This window comes from Pezoporus wallicus, unplaced genomic scaffold (assembly GCF_028554395.1).
Source record: "Pezoporus wallicus isolate ANWC-B61680 ecotype Strahan unplaced genomic scaffold, APGP_CSIRO_Pwel_v1 contig_5767, whole genome shotgun sequence".
NCBI classification, from domain to species: Eukaryota; Metazoa; Chordata; class Aves; order Psittaciformes; family Psittacidae; genus Pezoporus; species Pezoporus wallicus.
Genome location: NW_026640599.1, coordinates 7,549,221 through 7,573,574, shown reverse-complemented (window position 1 = coordinate 7,573,574; position 24,354 = coordinate 7,549,221). Strand labels below are relative to the sequence as shown.

Sequence of the window (24,354 nt, the reverse complement as noted above, 5' to 3'; positions counted from 1 at the left end):
TTAGCCAAAGCTCCTCTGTGCACTGCAAGCAGTTCAGAAATGACAAAACCCATGCCGCCACCGATTAGCACGTACAAACATTTATTTTGAAATCTCCATTCTGAACCGTTCTGAAGAATTACATCATCAAAGCACTTCATGGCAGTGAAAATAGCTCTTACCCCTCGGACTCATCCATTACTCCATTAAAGCTGCAAAATGTGCAATCTGCTTGAAAAATAGGTTGCTTTTTATTCCGTTTCCCGTGAAAAGTCAAAATTCAATAACAAAAAAAGGAAAAAAGAAAAGAATCAACCAACCCAGCTTATAGGGACTCTACATCTGATCCTCTCCCCCATCCCCCAAAAATAACTTACAAAGATAGTTTAAAGTTTTAAATGAGTTTAAACCCAAGTGCATCTTTTTTATTACTTTTTTTCTCCTTCTTCTCATAATAATATTAAAATTCTAAAACCCCATAATTTACTTTCTTGGAAAAAAGGCAGCGAGCCGTTGCTTCTTGATTGGAAGAATATGTATCTCCGGCGAGTTCATTTTCTTTAGCTTTACACTCCTGTTTTTGACGGGTTTCCTGAGGGCCTCGGCGCTGTCCCGGGGCTCGGGTGGGCTCTTCACGTCGTAGCACTGCAGCACCGAGTCCTGGGGCAGGTCCCTTTTGAAGGAAAAGTTTTTGGTGGAGACCCCAGACAGGCCCTTGATCTTGCCGCAGAAGATGGTGGGCACGGCGTCCTTGACGGAGACGATGACTTTGGCTGTCTGCGAGGTGCTGACGATCTCGATGTTGTTGCTGGCCTTGGGCTCGCAGCCCGCCCTGCCCGCCTGCTCCACCAGCCACTTCTGTGGCTGCCGTAGCAGCTCAGCCTGCCCGCCGCCTGCCCCCCTGCCCTCCACCTTGCCCGATGCCTCCTGCGGCTTGCAGGGGGTGAAGGGGGCAGCTGGGCCGGGGAGCTTGTCCAGCACAGGGTGAGTGCCGGCCTCAGCAGTGGCGGTGGGGATGGTACTGGCCACCTCCCCAAGGGGACCCGCTGGCTTGCGACAGGAGGCAAGAGACAGGTCCAGGGCCCCGTCCTCAGGTGGTGGTGGTGGGGCCACCTCACTGGCCCGGGGCATGGGTGGCCCTTTCATGGAGAGGTCCAGCGCCTCATTGTCGCTGCCCATCTTGATGACAGTATGGCGGCTCAGCTGGGGAAAATCCCGTGGATGCGGGAGGTCGAAGGGCTTTGTCTCCTCCTTCTCCAGCGGGGTCTGGGTGCCTTTGCAGGAGTGAGCAGTGAAGAGCTGCGGCTTGGGCGGGTCAGGGGCTGCCTTGGCCTCAGCGCCGTGGGGCACAGGGATGGGGACAGGGATGGGGATGGGGACAGGGACAGGCAGGGGCACGATGACAGGGTAGGGCACCAACAGCGTAGCAGGGGGCACCAGTGGGGAGAGGGGTGAGCTGAAGGCCTGGGGCGGGACAGTGGTGTAGTCCGGGGGGGGCTGGCAGGGGGCAGAGCCCAGGGCACCCTGTGAAGGAAACAGGTCCTGAAGGACGGCAGCGAACCCCGGTGTCTGAAAGACGGGGGGCAGGACAGTCTCCTGTGCTTGGCTGGAGGGCTTGGGGTCCAGGAGCTGGGGCTGCCCGACGGGGGGAGCAGCACCAGGGAAGAGGCTGGTGTGCAGGGGGCTGGCGGGGCAGGTGGCCCCCGGGGGCAGCACCAGGGGAGAGTTCAGGTGCTGGAAGACGTGCTGCTCCAGGAGGACAGGCAGCGGAACAGGGCCCTGCGTCGTCATGACGTAGGGGGTGGTGGTGTTGGTGGCCGGCATCTGTGGGGCGGTGCTGCCGGCTACCTGCAGGTGGATGGGCAGGACAACAGGGCTGTCCCCCAGGCAGATAGGCTGCAGCACGGTGGCCGCCACCTTCAGAGCCACCCCGCTCTGCGACTCGGCCGGTGGTGTCAGGATGGAGGGTGCAGGGACTGTCACCAGCGGCGACAGGGCCTTCTTCATCAGGTCGGCCGAATTGATGTTCCAGGCCTCTGCTGTGATCAGCTGGGCCACCCCGTTCTCCAGCTTGTTGTTGGCCATTGCCGAGGGCGAGTTGGTGACGTCCATGGGCAGGTTTGGGGCATCCTTGTAAAGCTCCTCCATGTTGCAGGGCTTCTTGGGCTCTGCCGGCACTGACTCTACATCGCCATCAGTGAGATCCGTGGCGCCTCCGGGCTGCCAGGAGCATCGGCACCAACATAATTTGGCCTGCAAGCCAGAAACATATTTTAGGCACCACATAAATCTCCTCCCTAAAATAATATTTGCAATTGCCTTTAAAGACCCCATCGCCAAAGACAAGCCATCAAACATTTCCACGCTTCAGGCTAACGGCTCCATAATGCAGCATACTATATACACAGAGATGCTGGATATACATACGCTCGTGAGTGTTGTACGAAGAGTTTTGAGGAACTTATATTTAGCTGTAAACATAGATAATTTAAAAGGCTTAAGGACTGCCTACAGCCAAACCCACCCCCCGGTATGCAGTGTGAAACAAGGCAGGGGGATTGGAACTGGATGATCTGAAGGTCCTTTCCAACGCTAACCATTCTGTGATTCCGCGATTCTATGACTTGGGCTGCCTGTTTTACACTTTTCAACAAAACTACACATAATGACAGTGCATGGCAGAGAAGCATGACAGAGCGGTGTTATAACTCAACAAAAGCCACCAAAACACACATTTCTAATATCACAGCTAAAAAACGTTTCACCATGGGTGAACTGTACTCGATTCCCCTAGAACACTCATTCCTTTTTCATCCTGGTGGGATTTACTCAAGGCAAGCAGGTGAGCGTCACACGGTGCTTACAGGACCTCCAAAACTGCCATGATCAGGGTGAGAAAGGAGCACGGCCAGGCAATGGCAAAGAAAAACCAAACCAAACCCTAGTACTCACACTGCCACTGAGCTAGCTAGAGACAGAAATGTGAACCAGGCACCTGATTCATTAAAGACCCGAAGAATAACAAAAAATCAAAGTAATCCCAAATTTAGTTTGACAGCCCAACCCTTTATATCAACCACACAAATGGCAATTAAAAAAGGGCAGAGATGTTTTCTGTTCGTGGTTGCAGTGAAATGTGCAGCCTATTTCCTAAAAAGATTAACACGTCCTTCCCCTGGAAACAAACAAGCAAATTAATGGCACTGTGCATCCATTCCTTTAGAAGGATATATAATTTCCAGCCTGTGAGCTACCACCAGCAGACTTTGGCTAGGGACTGGCCACTGTGTCTTGGCACTGCCCATGCCTCTCCCAGAGTGTGTGGCGCATCCTGCTGTAGTAATAATCACCATGGAAACTTGTCCAGTTTCAACTCCGTTACCATGGGAAAGCAGAGGCGCACCCCAAATTTACATTTTCCACCTGCACGCGGCTGAATCCTGCTCCCTATGAGCACAACCTGTGCCATTCCCATTGCCTGCCTGGCTCAGCTGGTGAGAGTGAGGCGCTTCCCCACGTCCCATAGGCATGCTGGTGTTGGGATCACAGGAGGTGATAGGGGTGGGTGAGGGGTCCCAGCCTGGGGATGTGTCTGGGCCTGAAAGCATGCAAAGAGCTCAGCTGGCTGTGGCACTTACAGAAATTATTTGCTTGCACAGACATTTGTAAATGACAAACCTGCAAAGGGGACAGGGAAATGGGAAAAAAAACCCACCCTCAAAACCCACAAACAAAGGCTAAAAAATGGCCAAGGCAGGGAAGCGGGAAATTTCCCAAGTCTCTCCTGAGACTTGTAAATCCTTGGATTTGGCAGCAAGATGCTATGGCGAGCGCAAGACTCCAGAAATGCCAGGAGTTAATGGGGGGGGAGGCTGGTTGGGTAAAAAGCTAATAATTTATCAGGCACATTCGAGTTCTTAAAAAGGATTTTTAAAAGTAAACAGATGAGTCACTTCTTTTCTCCTCATGCTGCTGGCTTAAGGAGAATAATTCTGGATTTTTTTAATCTCATGAAACATTCTGCAGAAAACAGTCACAAATACGAAGTTGGGGTTTTATTTATTTGTTTCCTTTTCTACCCTTGGCTGAGACAGATTACCAGCAGGCAGAGGTGACCAAGCACTGAAAAACAGGAACAAAAATCAAACTGTTCTCCAGACAGTGACAAGTACTGGTATAAAAAATCAGGCCAGTCTTGTTTTGGAAAAAAAAATAAAAAAAAAAAAAAAAAAGAGAAGCAATTGTTTCTAAAAATAAAGGCAATGAGGAGACCGCTCAGCACATTCAAGCTGCAAAAAAAGGACGTTGCTTCAATTAAGGAATTAGAAAGCCATTTTCCCCTGCTCTTATATAATCTCTCCCTCCCTCTTTGTAAAATGACCATTTTAAACCCCCGTGGTCTCTGCAGCACACCCCAGCATCTTTGCTGCTCCAGCTGCTGCAGCACAGCCGAGTGTTTTGCACATGACACTGGCTCTTCCCCATGTTTCTGTTTGCTTGAGAAGTGTGAGATCGCTGTGTTTTCATAGAGAATTACTGATCTGGCAGGGACAGGAAATGACCTCCTGTTCCTCTGGCAAACCCATTTCATGTTGAGAAACAGAAAAATTAAGACGAAAATTATGAAAAATAAGAGACTTGAGGGATTAGCATGCGGTACGGATGCAGGGAGAGAGAGACAGATCACCGCTGACGATGAAAGTATCAAACATAATAAAATCCCCACAATTGCTGCTTTAAAAGGCGACAGGGCTGCAGGCAGAGGAAGTATTTAGATGAGGAGAGCAACTCATCTATCACCATGAGACACCTTGAAGAAATGCCTGTGGGCTTGGTTTTGCTGTTTGTTTTTTTTTTTTAAACCATAGTCAAATATTGTTTTCCACACTTGATCCCGTATTTTTCTGGGATCTACAAATTTATATTGTTGAGGTCACAATCCTATACTGCCTCTGGGAGGGCCCCACTGTGCGAGGAGGAGGAGATGATGAGAAAAGTGAGGTGCAGTCCTCAACCCAGGTTTAGGGGTTGGGTGTGGGGTTTATCCCTTCTCACCTTTCCTATGTGGAAATGTACCTTTCTGTACTCCCAGTGTACCTGCTTCTTGAGCATGTGACAGCTACAGAAAACAAAAAATAACACATGGGGCATTGATGCCCCATCCCTGGCACTGTTCAAGGCCAAGTTGGATGGGAGCAGCCTGGTCAAGTGGAAGGTGTCCCTGCCCATGGCAGGGTGGTTGGAACTGGATGAGCTTTAAGGTCCCTTCCAACCCAAACCACTCGATGCTATGATACATATATGTATATATATGATATATATATATATATAAATATACACCTAAAATAGTTCACGATTCTGCCCACAGCTTGCAGGCTGCCAAGTACAGCAGGGTCCCAGCACAACTGCCTCCTGCTCCCTGTAAAGCAATTTTGTTTCACCCTGAAGGGAATCCCAGGGTTGCTGAACATATACTACACTAAGCACCTATTATGGTCAGTAAGCAGACAGAGCGAAAAGGATCCAAGTCCCTATGCTTCAAAAGAGGAAATGTTTGGAGATCTGGGGTAAAGAGACAGTTTGAAAGTTGTCCAAAGAGGTGTTTTGTAGTTCCTAGGCTGCTTTTTTATACTACACACACTGTGTACATGGTACAAAACCTTAAGCCAACATGGAGATGACTTAAACCAAAGTAATTTTTCCATGTTGGTGTTTACAGTGATAGCTATACTGTATTTCTCCTTTAGTAAAAATCAAGTGGAAGTATGTGCTGGGTTTTTGTTTTTAAAAACAACTTTCATTTACCTAATATACACAGATGAAGGTAATATAATTCAGTGAAATTCCTTCAAGTTTCGTGTGTCTACCACACCTCAGTGCCAGAAGATCAATTATTTTCCTTTTCGCTACTTATCTACTTAATATTTTATTTGCTGTTTGTTTTAATTGAGAAGAAGCTTGCAACACTTAAAGGAGCCCTATTGTAAATAACCCAAGCTTTCCCACCGGGGTGCTGATAAAAGTTAAGTTCATAGCACTAACCAATGATGTGTGTAACTCTACAGGAAATGGTATGTTAGCTATACAGAAACACCATGAAAGGCATGGTGATAACTCTGCCTAATTTTTTTTTATCTCCTGCTGATGGCTGTGCAACAGGCTTTTCTCAGGGCTGTTGCATGCCTTCCTGTGGGACTGCAGCACTACATCGTACGCAGCCATCCCTGTGCTTTGCTTGCTCATCCGTACCATGCTATCTACACAGAGTTCAAATTACACTGTGCACACTATGGGAAGGGTCTCTTTGTGGGATGTCCTGCTCAGTATCTCATCTCCTGGAAAAATAGGGTTTCTCTTCAGTATAAACGTGGTATCAAACACGAAACAAAATGTGAATCTTGACTTAACAGAACAGCCTGGGGACAAAATTATGCACAGATTTGGACTTCAATGTTTTGCCAAAACTCACTGCTTGCTGTCACTAATACTCCTGCCAAAAGCAACATGTTTGAAGCAGAAGCCCACTAACAAGTGCCATAGTGAGAGCATCCCTGATGAGAAGGCAGCAGACCTGCTGAGCACCTGGAGCGGCATGCACCCGACCACAGTGCCATGCCAGGGCCTGCACCATTCGTTCTGCATCCTTCTGCTGTAAATATACACGTAGGCAACATCTTAACACAGACCAACCAACTATAAATCATCTTCCATTCTACAAATTCTGGGTTGTATAGCTCAAGCCATACACAAATAAAGGCTTTACCGTATTGTTATTGGTGTTTTGTTGCTAGAAAAGGAAAAAAAAAAAGTATTTGAATAAAGTGAGCTTTCATAAACCAAATACATGGAGCTATCACTACATAAATAACATACAGATAGGCTCCGCATACTTCAAATCACAGATGATCTCAGCAGTTTGCCTCTCACATTTCCCACTGATTCATGTGTTCAGGCACCTGGGACTGACAATCCGGGCCATGCCACAGGCCCTTTTAGCACTGTAATCCTCAAGCACCAAAGGGCAGAGGAGTCAAACAACTCACAGATAATGGTGAACTAGCATTCCTTCCTGTGTTTCACCATTCATGGTGCTAAATTTGATACCCCACACACACCTTGGCCAGGTGAAGAGGCACCAGAAGGGCTGGTGGGACTTGTCCCCTCCTCTGCTTGCAGGAGGACTGATGGTGACCCCCTCCAAGGTAACGGGGCAGGCAGAGCAGAAGAGACATGGAGGGCATTTGTTAATACAACCTGCCCTTCACCCTCCTGGCAGCTCAGTCAGACACCAAATGCAATCCGATCTGTCCCCCCTTAGTCATCACCAAAGGGAACCACTGGGGATGCACTTCTCTGTCTTCTTGTCATGGTTTAAGCCCAACTGGTAACTCAGAAACAGTGCAAGCAGTCACTTGCTCACTGCCCCCTCTTCCCCTCCCCGCCCAGGTGTATGGGGGAGGAGAACTGGAAGAATGTAAACCCCAGGGGTTGAGATAAGAACAGTCCAGTGACCGAGGTATAACACAAAAACACTGCTGCTACCACCAATAATAATAATGATAAGGGAAATAACAAGGGGAAAGAATATAAAACTGAAAGGGGAAAAGGAAAAGAAACCAATAAACACAAGTGATGCACAGTACACTTGCTCACCACCCACCATCTGATACCCAGCCTGACCCAAGTAGTGATCTGAGCCTTCTGGGTGACTCCCCCCAATTTATATACTGGGCATGACGTGCTGTGGTACGGAATACCCCTTTGGCTAGTTTGGGTCAGGTGTCCTGTCTCTGCTCCCTCCTGGCTTCCTGTGCCCCTCCTCACTGGCAGAGGGTGAGACTAAAAAGTCCTTGATCAGGGTAAACATTACTTTGCAACAACTAAAAACATCAGCGTGTTATCAGCGTTGTTCTCAGACTGAAGCCAAAACACAGCACTGCACCAGCTAATAGGAAGGAGAAAAACAACTGTTACAGCTGATCCCAAGACATCTCCAAGGGGCACTAAGGAAACATCCTGGTTTAACCCTACCCTCTCCCACCTTGTTCCCTTGACTCAAATACCCAGCAACTCCCCTTTAAGATTTAGAGGCACAATTCAAAGTGAACAAAGGCAAGGTGAGAAAGATATTGCAAAGACAGGCAGAATTTCCTTTGGCACCAGCCAGAAAGAGGAGGGAGGACCACACTGGGGTATCTCCACTGGCATGAAAGCTACACCTGTAGCCTTTGCTCCCCATCCCTCTGCACAACATTCTCTGCTCACCATGCACCTACATGCTGCCCCACATTATTTATCACTCTACATGAGCTATAGCATGGAGGATGAGGTGGATGCTGCTTAGAAGCAGTTAAAGTAAGAGCATCTCATTAACTTCAGAAGATGCCAGAGGAATAACAAGGCTCTGACGCAGCTCATGCAACAGGTACTCTTTTATTTTCCACTGCTGCATTATGGATCCTTTCTGGAGGCGAACCTGTTTTGTGTCAAGGCTCCCATCCAGGCTGTTAAGCCCTGGGGGAACACAAGGGAAAGGAAATCATTATGGCAGTGCCAAATGGCACGTTATAGATGGGACATTGACAATATGTATGCACTGCTTCAGCACACAGCACTGCTTCGGCACACACGATCATTCTCAAATGCAGCAGCTGGACTGGCTGATCATACTTCGGTCTTTTAAATAGTTCAGCTGAGAAATACCACAGTGGTCTGCCTATTGCACAGGCTAATTGGCTGCAAAGAGCTGTTTTAGAATCATGTATCTGCTAGCTATACTGCTTTTGTCAACAGCCTGTACTTAGCAATCCGTTTTGAAGAGGAGAGAACTCACTTTCTCCTCATTTAAAAACAAATCAGACCAATTGAAAAATGAAATCCTATCACAGGCCCAAAACCAGTGTCTTTACTCCCAAGGGCAATATATGCAAGACAGATGATAAATGCTGTGGAAGGAATAGAGCATTTGCCTGACAAATTTCAACCTATAGCGAATTTTTATACCCAATCTGAAAGCCTAAAATACCCCAACCAAACCCTACATTTGCAGAGGAAACTGTGACATACCCCAAGCATAAGAGAGATAGCACATGCCTTTTCCCTTCCTCTGCTCCATTCACGAATTACTCCACTAATTCGATATAACACTTAACTGACAGTCTTCAACTTTCAAAAGGACCATGTCTCATGCAATATATAGTATTACAGAGAGCAGGCATTCTAAAAGAAGGGCTACCTTGAACTTACTCGAGATTGATTTTGCTATTCCCAAATGCTCAAGTTTCTTATATCCACAGCACATCCCAGTTCCTGGGGTCTCCAAATTGTCATGCTTGGCGAAACCTCACAGCAGGTTTCTGAAAATAATACCTTTTGAATGGTGGTTTATTTTTTCCCCTTGGCATAGCACAGAAATGCCTGAACAGCAGCAGCTTGCTCAGCCTGCAGTAAGCTGAACTCACATTCTGAGGCAGTGACAGTACACAGAAATCTGATGTATTAAACCTGACGTGTGAAGGACAAATATAAACTTGCCAGCCATATTACTGATGAGTCACGTGCCACCTAGTTTGATGATGTCCCTGTGACCTAGCAGGCTCTTCTAACTTGGTTCAGCTTTCACACTCCTCATTTGTGTTTAAACAGGGACGTCCTCCATCACATCCTGGTGCCTGGAGTTGTTTCTCCCCAGGTGCAGGGTTTTGCACTTCCCCTTTTTGAACTTCACGAGGCTCCCATCAGCACATTTCTCAAGCCTCAAGCCTGCTGAGGTCCTTCTGGATGGCAGCATGACCCCTGGATGTATCAGCCACTCTTGCCAGTTTTATGTAATATGGAAACTTGCTGCGAGTACGCTCTGCCCCATCATCCAGATCATTAATGAAGGTGTTGAATGGGACTGGACCCAGTGCTGACCAGAGGTACACCAGTAGTCACTGGCCTACAGCCAGACTTTGTTCAGTCATCATTGTCCTCTGGGCCCAGCCATTCAGACAGTTGCCTCTGCACCTCACTGTCTGCTCATCCAGCCCATATATCAACAGCTTGTCTGTGAGGATCTTATTGGAGACAGTGCCAAAGACCCTCCTCAAAGTCCATATAGGCAAATACCCACTGCTTGCCACTTATACTGTAAGCCAGCTCCCCACAGAGAAGACAAACTGGCAGTAGGTTGAGAGTATAAGAAAGTCTAAATTAAAATGCTGTTACGGAAAAACTGGACTTCCTCTGGGGATCTATTTTGCATTGGAGCTCCTGAGTTTTTCTATACCTTGACCTCCACAGTTTTCACACATGTGGTGCACCCATGTGTTTACTTTTGGAGTGAGACCGTAGGAGGAATGCAGACTCATGCTAGCATTAAAAGACTTCTTTGGCTTGAAAGTAAAGTGCATGATTTTCCTATGGGAAAAAATTACTTTAAACAATTTTTCCTGTCATTAAATATCCCATTTAACTGATTATTTAGTATCATTTTCAATCAAAACATTATATTCACCAGCAAAGCAAAGAAAAATGAGCTGTTTTGAGAACAGAGCTAAACAAAACAAACAAGAGCCACTACTTTACAATAAATTTTAAAACCCATGCATTTTGTTTTCCCAGCAATTGATACACCAATGATAACAAGAGGAAAAGGATACCAATTAAAAGTAATTGCAAGCCCTGCTTCCCCCCAAACCCAAAACAAAAAGCACTCAGTGTAAGCCTGAGAAAAATATTTGCTCCTTTCCCAGTCAAGTGCTTTATTAAACAGTCCTTAAAGCATCTCAGTTCCTACAAAGGATTTCCAAGTTTGAGATCAGTGAACCAACTTCAAAGTCTCATTAGTTCTCCAGCAGAGGTTTGTTCTCTGCTCAGACACTCTGCTCGCTATTTTGTCCTGACCCTCTCCATTGATCCCAAGCTCAGATATTTTTACTACCCTCATTTGATCTTTTCCAACATCCAGATGGGAATTAGTATCAGTGTGGCAAAGACCGTCATCCAATGACCATCCCTTCTTGTTTATCTGAATCTGTTTCACTGCTGGTTATGAGGGACAGGAACCTCACACAGGCCAGTTACCAAGTGTCAGCAGGTTAGTGAGGTAAAGTTAAAAATTGATTTTTAAACTGCTATGACACTTTGGCATGCGAAACATCTGATTTTGCCTCATTATACCAACATTGTTTTGACCATTTTGGCTCCTTCCCAACTAGCCATGCAAGCAAAGCATGACAGAGTACCCCTCAAGGGGTAAACCAGCTTCACCAGCTCAAAATCCATCAAGAAAGTGAGGTGCCACCAGAACCACACACCCCTGAGAGCCCCAGCCCCTCAGATATACTGCAAAACCTTTCCAATCCCCTTCTTATGGCATGCCAGCTCCCATTAAAGACCACTTTATCTTGGTGCAGACAAGGCCAGAAGAAGGCTAACCTCTGCACTGCTGAGGGGACTCCCCATAAGTTTGTCTTGCTTTCTAAACCTTCTTGAGACAAAGAAACCAGTTTTACTGTATTTTAAAGCTGTGGGGGTTAGAACAGCAAATCTGACACCTCTGTAACTCAAATCAACCAACAGCCACATTTTCACATAACCTCTCTTTGTCCTAATACAGTCTGGCTTAAATAAATATAATAATGAGAAGAAAAGCAAAATTAAGTGAAAAAAACTGAACCTTCCAGCTGGTGGATCCTTTCTGGGGGTTGGACTAGGTGACCTTTAAAGGTCCCTTTCAACCAGATCTGTTCTATGATTTTATGGTGAGGAACAAATGCCTCTAAGACCACAGGTAAAGACATGCAGGTGATTAACCATATGCATGCTTCCCATAAAAGGCCAAAAGGGCAAATCCTTTCTTCTACCTATAGCTCTGGTGGCTCTCAGTGGCATAGATATTGTCCCTGATGGCAAGATTTAGGGATGGGCTGAAGAGATGGGGACCGAAAACAGACTCATCAGTTTCTCTTGTGGGACAGTCTCACTTGGGAGCACAAGCAGATATGAAGGCACAGGAGCATCTTGTGTACTTGGGTACTGCTTGAGGAGGAAAAGGGTAGAAGAGTCTTCCCTCTCCTAGTGCAAAATGTGGTTATTTAATACTTCATCCTTCCCCACTGGCATGAGTAACCAAATGCTCCTTCAGCTTGCCACCTCAAGATCAAGTAGTATGTTCATTGGTTCAGATTTACTAGACTGACTCTCCTCCTCTCCCCTGCCTGATCACTTTGATAAACCAAAATCAACATTTCATCGGCTACATGAGAGCAGTAATCCTCAGCAGAAAGTAGGCCCATGTCAGATTTCAAGCTTGCCCTACTCTTATACCACCCCTGCTAAAAATGTGTGGATGGAAAAACCTTTCAAGCAAAACCAGCCCCTTGCTTTCACCCTTGCAAAATCTGTAAGCAGCTGCAGGGATTTTGTTTAAAAGACCCAGAAAAATTAAGACCTCTGTGGTGTGAGGAAAAACGCAGCTTTTTTCTTTGAATTTCACATCTTTTTACACACTTGCTTTCATCACAGTATCTGTACCAAGTGTTTCCTGGTTTGACTTTGAGGGGCAGAGAAATAACCTTTTCTCTTCGTCATGCCATGATGTATGAAAGATGTCAACTTTCTTAACTGAATTCAAGATAAGACCAGCATGAGAAGCAGCACAACAGTGCTGGTGGATGCAATGAGAAGGCCTCATGACTTCAACGTTTTCACCCACAAAGACCAATTTTACTCTCCTAGAAGCCCCTATGCTGAACTGAGAAATAGAGATGCCTCTGACCATGAATACGTATATAACAGAAAATACTGAAAATCTGTCTTGTTGCATCTCAGGTTCACTGAGGTTACTGCTGTTCAGTTAACTGGTCCAGGTTACCTCTAACACCTACAAACACCCCATGTGCACATGCATACATGCAAGTATTTCTTCTCTAGTGCCTCTTGCCTCATCCATTTGACTGTGAGATCTGCTGGGGAGTGGTTGTTTTGGCACATAATTAGCACAAAACACAGACCTCAGCTTCAATTCCAGTTACCACTGCAGTCCAGATTATCCATCACTCCTGAAGATGAGTGGGCACAATAGACACCACACTCACTGAGGTGGCATGGGGCTGCCTTCTCTCTCAGTCTAGCTGCTGGCCACTACTTGAAGTTGCATCCCTCCAGTGGGCCTTTCCCTCCCACTTCTTCTTGTTTCCCTGCTGCTGGAACACTTACAGTCTGCCTAAGTGTGAATGTTAATGACCGAATTTTACTAATGACTAATTTTACTAAGAAGAGAGACCTTCTGGCCAGTTCAAAGGAGTCTTCTCCAGCTGAGTATCCCAGCTCTGATCGACACACTGCTTGCACTGCATGGAGGGGAGACCATTCCAAAGTGTGTCCAGACTACACAAAAAAGTAATAATGCTCTTTGTCATCAGGGATCCAGACTCTGACCACTCAGAAAAAAAGGGCTGTATTTCAGGAAATGCAGGCAGGGCACCCAGTGCTGTAAAAATAGCGCTGCTGCTGCAGGTAAAAGTAAATATTTTCCCTGATATTATGAACCAGCCAACACGAACATAATTTGCAGACGTGTATTGCAAGAGGAAACAAGGTCGGTCCTGCCCAGGCTTCTCCATCAAACCTTTTGAGAGCACATACATCATGATGAATGCAGTGTACCAAATTTTGTTATTATCACCTCCCCTATCTTAATGATGGCTGCGTGGTTGCAGAAGAGGAGTGTACTGCCATAGGATATAGAGCCCCTGACATATTTACTGCAGCATTTTTCACCAGCAATTTCCGCTGCGATGTGTGCTATTACGTGTTCAGAAAAACTTAGGGAAACTGCAGGATGCAGAACGACAATTACATCTTTCCCAGATGAGACTACAACATTAATGGATCGGTGTCATCCATCACCATAGATTGTAAGTCCTCTGGGGAACGTCATCAGGCCACTCTAATAAATCTGACCAGGAGATTTTGTATTTGGCTGTTCATCTCAGCCTTAGGAAGCAGTTTAGCAACACACTCCTCAGCATGACTACGGCTTAGTTCTCCCAGTGAGGTGTCGTTGCCCTACAGCCATGAAGCTCTGGATGTAGGAAGTCCTGCAAGCCAGCATGAAAGGGCACACAGGGCTGAAGACTGGTGTTAATTCCTCACGCAGCTGGTTCTCCAAAGAACCAAATATTGGTGCACAGACTGTAGACTGTGAGGGCACAGCTTTGTTCCTTTACCAACAACAAAGAAAAGGATATAAAAAATAAAGAAGAAAAGACAAATAAAAAAACACCCAGCCAGCAGACCAATACAGCTCTGAAGTAAATTTTTTTGCTGTCAGTCTCTGATTCTTCAGGCCACCTGAGCAGGCAGAGCTGACTGTCTGCCATGAAAATGTAAGGTGATGCTCTATTAGGGAAGAACATACTTCTCACAGGCTCTTCCTCTGAGAAAGCCAAACAAATAACCCACAAATAAAAACCTCCATGGCTGTACCATGTCCTAGCTTATCCTTGCAATAACAGGAGAGTAGGACCTGAGGCTGTTTCCCCTCATCTCCTGCACTAATGCAAATACAGGAGCAGTGTAAAAGCAGGCTGAGGGGGAGGTCAGCCCCAGTGAAGCCCTTTTGGGAGGCAGCTCCAAGACAGGAAGTCTGAGGGCACTTCTGTCTCTCCTATTGTATGTATATTCTGTTTCAGGCAATGATACATTTTCCTGATACGCCTTTCATGCAGCTGGAGCTAAGCATTTGTTCATACAGTACTGGGGGTGGGGATCTGCCACAGCATCAGCATCGCTGCTCCCAGGCTTAACCATTTTGAGTCCTCTCTTCCCTTAGGTACAGGATTTCACCACCCACCCCATGCCTGCCCCAGTGCCATAGGCTATGCACGTGTGGCCCTTCTCCCTCATCCTGGGTACAGGATGCAAGGTCATCAACAGCAATGACCATTCCCACAGAATGGGTCCACCACCACAAGAGCTCTGCAAAATGGGGACAGCCTTGGGGTACCTCTCATGCCTGCTCAAGGCTCCTTATCCCAGGGTGGCTGACAGATGCACTGCGTTTGGCCAGAGAAGCAGGGATGGAGACCTACAGCTTGAACTACTGCAGCTCTGCAGCAGTGAGTAGCTGACAGTAACCAGAGGGAAGCACGAGTGGAGCTTGGGAGATTAGCAAAAAAAGGAGGAAGTAATTTTAACTACATAATAATTTCAGGGAATAAGAACTGCCTATAGCCTGTATAAGTCATGAGAAACAGCACATGCACGTCTTGCCTCAGGCAAATCCATATGTTGGTAGACAAGCTCAGCTACAAAAATGACACCCTTTCTTGCAGCTAGGAACAGCAAGAGCACCCAAAAAAATGCAAAATAGTCAGTATTTTCTTGGCGGGTGTTAGAGAAAACAACCATGCTCATTTAAAAGCTTGCTGTTGGCAAAGGAGGAGGGCAGATGCCCCCAGCCCCTGCCTCCTGCAGAAGCTCTCCACCATCCCTCCAGCAGGGCAGTCAGCATCAGGGCTCAAGCCTGCACTTGCCCCCCCTGCTCAGGGAGCTAAGCTGTGGCTGCTGCACCTTTCAGCTCCTCCTGCATGTAAATGTGGGTCTGCCCCACACTGCCCCAAGAAACTCCATAGCTCCAGCTGGGCTGTCCTGCACAGGCACCTCATGCGCAGGGATGGGCAGTATGCAAGGTGCCAAAGCAGTGTGTGCTACATCACTGGGCTCCGAGGGCACACTGCTGGCCAGTCACCGAGGGAAATCAGAGCAGTCTGGGGTACAAGAGGCACAGCAGGAACAAGCTGCACCATAACAGGGGCTGCAAAAGAAGCCCAGAGAGCTAAGGCAGCAACCAAGGAAAACCTCTGGTTTTACCATGTTGGTAGTCAGTCACACATACCAAACCACTGGCCAAACTGGGTAAATACCTGAACCAAACAAGAGAAGACAGCTGTCCCCTGGCAAGTACAAACCCTCTGCCACCCCAACTGAATGTTCCCCAAAAAGGTGTCGTGATCCATAGTTTGAGAAACCAAGCAGACACCTGCTGGCCACAGCTGCACAGGGAAGGGAAGGCTGGCCACCACTGCAGGTGTGACTGACTGACACCAGCAGCTGAGCTCTCTGCCCAGATGTGCTCCACCTTGAGAGGGCACCAGAGCTGCCCAAAACTCAGCATCCACAGTTTTTGCAATAGGGAGGATGGGCTGGCCTGAAATGACCAGTTTCCTTGGCTGACTCATACAATTAAAGGGGCCATCTCCACATGGTGCACTTCCCAGAAAACACTTCATGCAGGTTAACTCCAGTAATCTCAAGGCATGGCAGCCAGCTGCCAGCTGCTGGGGGCAGCACTTGGCTCTGTTTGGGCAAGGGCATTTGGCCAGACTCCTCTAGCAAAGTCAGTGCTGGTGCCCATGGCTTCATGGTGAACAGGTCCTGGGACCTGCTACATTTTCATGAACATGGTGAAGAGGTCCTAGGAAACACCTATCTTGCCACGCTGGGTGTTCTCCATGTCCAGTAGAAAGGCTCCTGCAGCATGCTGCAAAAGCATGAAAAATCAATAGCCTCCATTGACTTTTTGTCTGACATTAGCAATTTTATAGCTTAATGCTAACCAGAGTAAGCAGGACAGCATGCTGCTACCAAAAATGAATTAAAGGGAGCGGAAGGGGGGTGAATCTTCAAATACCCTGAAGTCACCCAGTACCATGAATGCCTGGTAAACCCTGCCCTGTCTTTAAAGTGATTTAAAGATGATTTGGCCCTTGCTCTGGGATGAAGGTTTTGCCAGGCTGGCAGAGACCAAGGGGCAGGAAGAAGGAAGAGGAGCAGCTCCAGGAAACCATTCCCCTCTCCATGATGAGGGCACCAAAGCGACACCAACATAGCAACCCCAGCAGCACCAAACACAGTATTGTGGGATGCTGGCAATGAGGTATCGGAGGCCGGCTGTTTGGGTTTAGCTGTCTAAACAGGGACTGAGGGATTAGGACCCTTCACATCTTCAGCACTAATTAAAGGTTATTTATTATCCAATTGTTCCCAACAGTGTATATCGTGGCTGCTCAGGGCCAGGCTGAACACTGAGCTCTGTCCATTTTTTGCACACTGGCTGTGACTTGAGCAATAATTACCAAGAAGAGAAGGTTTGGCCAAAGCCTTAGCTCTCAGAACAGGAGTAGTTGTGTGTAATAAGAGCTTAATAAGGTGGCTGGAGTAGGCATGCTCCCATGGCAGAATAGTCTTTACCAGAGCATTCCAGGCAGCGCTTGTACACACAAAACATGTGCATCTGGAACAGCAGGCAGCATCCCCTTAACCACAATTTTTGGGCTCCTAGAAATAGTTTACCTAAATATACTTAAATAAGGCCCTACGGCAACATCTGTTCCTTGATACAGCAAGTGGAAAAGAATGGGTGTCTCTCCCAGGCATTGGCTTAGGTGGGCTGTGGACATCAAATGGGTTTGGCTGGAACTAGAGCCCAGCCTTTACATTAAAAAGCTAATGAAGCTGCCAACTTAGGCACCAAGAAGAGCAGAAACTCAACCTTCTCCTGCTTGCCTGTATGCTCCTCACTCTGTGTAGCTGCATTACAATGGGCTCTTAAATACACAGTTATTCCATCTTCTTCAAAAGGCCCTGTTATGCTGCAAAAGGACATAAAAGGAAAAAGTAATTTTTTTCATAGGCCTCCTTGTAACTTTAAAGCTTCAGACTCTGAACTAAGTAGCACTTTTTTTCAGGCAGATTTCTACATGTAATCTAAAAAAAAATAAATTGGTCTATGAATCTGCTTTTAATGATAGGATTCTACCTGCTACCCTTGTAAAGATACAGAATTGTTTTAGTCTTTCTCTTGCTTTGTCTTAGAAAGGCAACATACTGTAGTTTCAGTAGTTGCATTTTTAAACATGTTTATCTGGGTCACGGCTACTTACAGCATAAGAAGATTTAGTGAAGCCAGTTTAGCAACAGTCTAGTGCAAAGGAAAAAAAAAATCTTTAATTAAAGCCAAAAGAATTATGCTATTTGGAGGGTAAAAATCTTGACATTATCAAATTAAAGTCTTTGGACTGTTCAAGAAGAAAACAGACCTCTGGGCAATTTAACTCAAAAGGGGCTTGGGGGATGGGGGTGGCTAATCACAAACTATTTTGTGTAATTGGCAATTTTAGGTACAGAAAAGAGAACCAAGAGCATTACTACATCAGGATTTTCTCTAACGGCATGATGTAAAATCATGAACAATGGAAGAACTTGATCCCTGATCATGGCAGTCCATGGGATGCACATGCAGCACTGCTGGTGTGCGAGACATCTTGCTCCAGATGCAGCTGACACAGAAGACAGGGGAGAAAGCAACTTTTTAATGGCACTGCTCCCAGATCCTTCCACTAAGATACAAATGATCTGCAGTCAGAAGAAAGCAAGGTGGGGACACTCAGAGGCCAGGAGAAGCGCCTAATGTAGTCTCCGTGTGTTCCCAATGGTCCTAGGTTTCCACTGTCTTGGAAAATTCCAGAAGAAAGGAAGATGTTTATTGGCAAAGGTGAAGCTGCCACTTACATGTAAAAGGCCATGGGAGGCTGAATGGCCACTGCAAGATGAAAGTCTGAACACGCCCGTGTGATATGAGAACATCCCTCAGCTTCCTGCAGCCCGTTGGGTGAAAGGGAAGTGACTCAGAAGACAAGTGCCCTTCAAAGGTTCATGAAATACTGGTTTATTCTAGCTGAAGCCTGCCTGTGGAGGAGTGGGAAGGACTGCAAACAGAAAGCGTCCGCTCCTCATCCTGTGGCCGCTGCTGGAGCAGTTCATCTCCCAGGAACAAAAAAAGCCTTCCTCCTCTTTTCCCTTTCTTCTGGAGGAAGGCAGGCAGGGAAATAGCTGTCATTGTCGCTGCTGAACCACAGCCAGCAGAGGCCCGACGCCACAGTGGTACAGGATGAGATGCTCGGCGCCCACCCTGACGTGACCCATGGTCTCTACAGCAGAAAGCTCAACCACTGTCCATCCATCAATAGGATACTGGTGTGACAGAAACATTAGGTTACAGCAGCCACATCACTATGATCAGCAGTTAATTATTCCCCATATCCAAACAGCAGCAACGCAGTAAGGAAAGGGATGAACTTGTAGTCGGTAGTTTGATCCTGTTATTGATTGAATGCTAACAGGAAAATAGAAAACTATAAAATATTTCCTGTCAGAAACAGGGAGGAAGGATGATGGACTTTCTTCAGATTGTTGGGGGCAAGAAGGGGAAAGTAATAAATTATCAAAATCCCAAAGTTTTTACTTATCTTTTCAAACATGGCAGATTTTTTCCAAGTTTTTCTTGGGGGGAGAGGGGGGGTTGCTTTTTGGTGGGGTTTTTCTTTCAGCTGCTTTAATCTATTCCTTGCTGACAGACAGCACACTGGATATGACAATCTACAGCTTCAGTCCTTGAAATTCCTATGTGACTGCAAGAGGGCAGCTTCGGGCACTTCCAGCCCTGCTGCAGCAGAAGTCATCTCACAGTCAGTGGGGCCAGCTACAGATCAAGACCTTGAAGGAGTAAAAGGCTCAGTATCTGGCCCCGTAGTTAGAGAGGATTTATTTTATCATACTGTTTTTAGAGATTTATCACTTCCTTTACCTCCATACGCACAGTGAAGAAAGTCTGTTTTAAACATGTGACAGCCACGCTTTCCAACAGAGAGCAAATTTTGAGGATAAATAGAGAAAAAATGAGATATTTTTAAGCCAGAGATGATCTCCATGCTGATGAGTGAGCACACGTGTCTGAACACAAGTGTTGTTCAGCGTATTTACAAGATCAGGGTGCCACATTATTCATCAACTGATCTGAGATTACTGGAACTCCTTTCATTAAAAATACTGCTATAAGAAGTAATTAAATGTCAGCCTGGGGGCTGTGCCCATAGGCATGACTGCTTTCTCCACAGGTGCCTTGGAAATCTGCTGCTGGTCTTCACAGAAAAATGCATTAAGCCCTAATACTAAGTACAACAGGTTGTAAAGCCCCACACTCAACTTGGTGGGATTTTTATGCAACAGCTTCAGAGAGTTGTACTGGATCAACGCCAGTAATGCATATACCTTTGTCAGCAGGTTGGATACCAACCCTGAGGAAACCAGGAGCATGTCCCCCAAAAAGCAGGGGGCAAAAAGAGAAGGAAGGAGGATGGGATGCCAAGCTCCTGACATCTGTAATGCAGAACTGCAAAATCCTCTGTGCTATCTCCAGATCAAAGGACCACTTGATAGCAGTCACCAAACGCCTTCTAGCAGAACACCACCATTCATCTCATCCTTTGCACATCCTCCCAAGAGAGGCTACTACATTGATACACTTCATGATTTATTCCCAAGAGTAGCTGCTACGGAAGGAAGTGTTATCATGTGGAGACCTGGTACTGACAGAGACATTGTGGGACTCAGTTCAGAGGACACACATGGTGCTGCTACAAACAGTGGAGGCGGTGCAGGGTACAAGATGCAGAGAGTTCCGGGCATTTAAAAAAAAAAAAAGCAACAAAAATGAGGTGAAAAATGTACAACTGCTGTAGGGAAGATGAAGAGGAGAATGAAGGAGAAAAACCTAGAGCTCCTGACACAAGGGATAAGATGAATGAAGCTGCAGAGACTGCCTGAAGTAGACGGGGTAGAGCCTTGAGTTTGTTAGGGAAGGTACAGGAAACTGACAAATACAGAGCTCCTGTGCAGTGCCCTTAGCTTGCAAAAACAAGACTTGCTGAGGGATGTCTGCTGTCTTTCTAAAATACTTGTCAAAGATGGATGAAAAATTCCTCTGACCACAGCTGAGGAAGTGATCTATTTCCATAACTCTGAAATCCGGAGAAGAACTGGGGTGTCTTGATAACACCACAGAAAGCCACATCATAAAAACAGATGTCCTTGGGCAGATCCATACTTCCATGGTCTCCCCAGGGTCTGTGTGTGAAGGTCTCATCTGGACTGAACACCCAAACAAAGTGACTGGCCAGCAGGGGAGTCCCAGGGCACCTCCTGTACAATCAGCTAAACTTGAAGGAGCTGAGTGTGTGAGGGGCAAAAGTATATTGAAGACAGTGTTTAAAGCTCTTGAAAAATAATATTCTACCTGCTGCCTGCCGTCACTCCCACATACGAATTCCCTAGCACTTTGTCTTCTAGAAAGAAAGAATATCATAATGAAGCCATTCCTTAGCAATAACATATCTTGAGATGACTGAAACCCAACTTTAAATGCATGTTGCCATTTACTAAGCCACTGAGAAATTTCTTATCATTGCCTTGAAGCCGCAAATACCTGTGGCCTGTCTAACCCCACTTTGTGCTTCAAAGTCTCAAATCAGCACAGTAGCAAAGATGATTAAAAAATGTGTGCTACACTGCAGACAGTAAACACCAAGGAGAACGTCCTGAGCTTTGCAACAAAAGGTTACCATAACTTAACAGATGGCTTCCAATCTGAGAAATAAAGTAACTGAAGTAAATCAAGTGGAGTCTGAAAAATAAACAAAATATGTTCTCAGGCTAAAAGAACCTGATAGAGGCAAAGAAGAGTCAATAGAGATTTTCAATTTTATTACTTAGATTTAATAAAATTCTTTGGATAGTTTTGCTTGCTCAGTACAACCATAGAAATTGTAATGGCAAATACTGGACTGTGATTTATGGATTGAAAGGTTGTCTGATTTCATTATGCTGGTAAATAGAACACTGCAGACACCTTCTCTTGGAAAAACTATTTCTAAATTGCTACATCAATATTCAGATAATCAAAATTGATATTTACCTTCTACAGGAAGAGCAAGTGTGTGTCTGCCTATGTGTGTGCTCAAACACACTCGTTTAAATTCTTAATATTTCTCCATCTTTTGGATTGCAGGATTACATGCTACAGGAACTTCTTTGTCCCAAAACCAAGACCTATGCAGTTGCAAGGTGCCCAGCCCTTCACATAGGACATTCCTGCTAACTGCAGCTTTTTCTCTCACTAAAATAAATTCAAGCAGAAGTACCCAGCAGAGCTTCAGCTCAATCATTTGTTATTCCAGAACTATAAAGGCATAACCTCACCTTCAGTTTACAATGGCATAATTGATGGATAAATCACTGAAGCCCTAAAACATGCAGTCCAACACTTATGTTAACTCTATTTATATTTTTCAGTTGGAGTAGAGCACGATAAATCACTTTTTACATAAACCTTGCTTTTCACTCACAGTTTTGCAACAGAAGTACAAAGCAGCATGTTAAGGCAGACTGCAGGTACAAGAGACCATGTGCCACTACCTACATCATCTGCAGGGCAGGAGGATGGCAGGGAAGCCCTTGGGCCAGCTGGCTCTGGGGTGACATCTGAAAAGGGTTGGCAGAGGGTTATGGAGATAGCAACAGAAGCTCCAAGGACATGTACCCATCCTCAGCGGCAGGCGGAAGACTGAGGGCACGTCTCGCCGTGATAAATAAAACAGGCCTCATCGCCATTTCTGCATGCCGCCACAGGAGCCCACAGGGTGATCCTCTGCCTTGTCCCCCTCGATCATTGTCACCAGGAAAAACAACTGGCTCTTATCTGCAGAGATGTCTCCGGGAAGGAGTGACTTCAGAACACAGTGTCCTTCCCCGGTCCCTTGAACCCCCCAAGACAATTTACAACACTGTCACCCGTACGTTCTCTCTCCTCATCTGCACAGTTCTTGCCTCTAAATTTAACATTTTGATTTCTAAGTAAGTGTCCTTTAGAGCTCTTAAAAGACCTTGATGATAAGTTATTTTACTGATATTCCGGTTCACTTTTCAAAATATTTGCAGATTATAGGATAAATAGTGCTTGCTTTTATCCCTTCTTCAGGAGATAACAGTTTGGTAACTTACGTTATCCAGATGAAAAATTATTGGTTAGCACTGGGGAAAGCAGTTCCTTTCAAAAATTAGCCTTTGACCCACTTAGTCTTCCATAAACAAGCAATGATTTAAAAATTCCTCAACGGATATGAGATGTTTGCAGTCCCAGCATCAACTTGCACAAGTGTTAGAAGGCATAAGGATAACAAAGCTACATCATCCCTATTTCACAGCATCAAGACCGGGGTTGAAAAACTACAGAAAACTTCCCTAATGAAATGTCAAAGCCAACTAGCTTCACTACAGCTAATCCACAAATCTTGATGACAGTGCAGATTACCCAGCCTGCTAAACTGGCAAGCACCCAAAGAAGCTCATCTCCCAGGGATTGCACCTCCACTTAAATTTGCCTTCCCCTGAATTATTTGGAAAAGCCCCAGAGGAAACAAGTTTCAGCTCATCTGTTTCCGTCTCAGGGCTTTCAGTACACTACCCGGTCTAAAAGCATCAAGCAACAACAGCACATATACACACACACAGAGACAGAGTCCCAAATATTGACATTACTGTGCAATAGGTCAGTCACCCGCAGATACCAGGCAGAAAGCTGCTGACAGATGCTGCAGTATAAACCTCTTAAGAACCTTCACATTTGGCGAAGAAAACCACTGTTCTCCATCTACGCTGCCCCAGCACTTGGAGCCGAAACACACCCAAAACGAGAGATTATTTTTTTCTCACACTGGCTATCTATAGAAGATCCTTTTTATAAACCTCTGTTGTGCAGCTCCTGAATGTCAGGCCCAGCAAATCAAAACATTTTATTGTAATTTCATAGTGTTTACTTTTGCAAGGCAGGATCTTGGCAGAGACGAGCATTTCCTCCAGGGACGAGGAGGATGGGGCTGGGAGCAGGGGGAGAGAGGACGAAGGGATGGAAGGAAGCATTTTAATGCAGACTTCCTCATTGTCTGCTTTAACAGGGACCCTGGCTGAAATACAAAGGAAGAGGTAGCTAAAAAGACCTTGGCTACAGATCTAGAGACGCCAGAGAATGGGTGTGAGGATGCACCAGGGGCAGCCTACACAGGCAAGGACCAGATTAGGGATGCGGCACGGCAGAAGGAAAACACTGGCAGCCCTTGCCACCACCCCCAGCGCACTGGCCACTGGATCAGGGAGGATCCTGGGGACGGCAGACAAGAAGGTGCCGGGAAGTCCAGCCTCCTCCCTGCTGCTTCCACTGTGCTCCATGGGCCCCTGCAGAGCCAGCATGTTCCCCTTATGTGGGGATGCTCCTGACTCCTTCCCCAGACCCTTCTCCTCCCTCCCAACCCCAAGCACGCTGCCCTCTGAGGAAGATAGCACTGCCAGAGCATTTCTTTCCCCATCAGGACCCTCCCACTTTTCCAGGAAGAAGAGGAGGAGGCTCCTCAAACCCTGCCGGCCAGGGACACTGGAAAGCACAAATGATCCCACCACAGGCATCTACTTTTCACTGCACATTTCCAGGGAGAT

General features: G+C 46.2%; 1 protein-coding gene across 4 annotated transcripts in view; it reads right to left on the bottom strand.

Annotated features, from left to right (window-relative positions):
• Positions 1-64: 64 nt before the first annotated feature.
• The window catches only part of RAI2 (retinoic acid induced 2), a 44,306-nt gene continuing 20,016 nt past the window's right edge, over positions 65-24,354 (bottom strand). For all 4 annotated transcript variants that reach the window (XM_057419522.1, XM_057419525.1, XM_057419523.1 and 1 more), the window contains exon 2: positions 65-2,232. In XM_057419522.1, the coding sequence (XP_057275505.1) occupies positions 463-2,127 (1,665 nt within the window). In that variant the 5' untranslated portion in view covers positions 2,128-2,232 and the 3' untranslated portion in view covers positions 65-462. The remainder of the gene's footprint in view (positions 2,233-24,354) is intronic.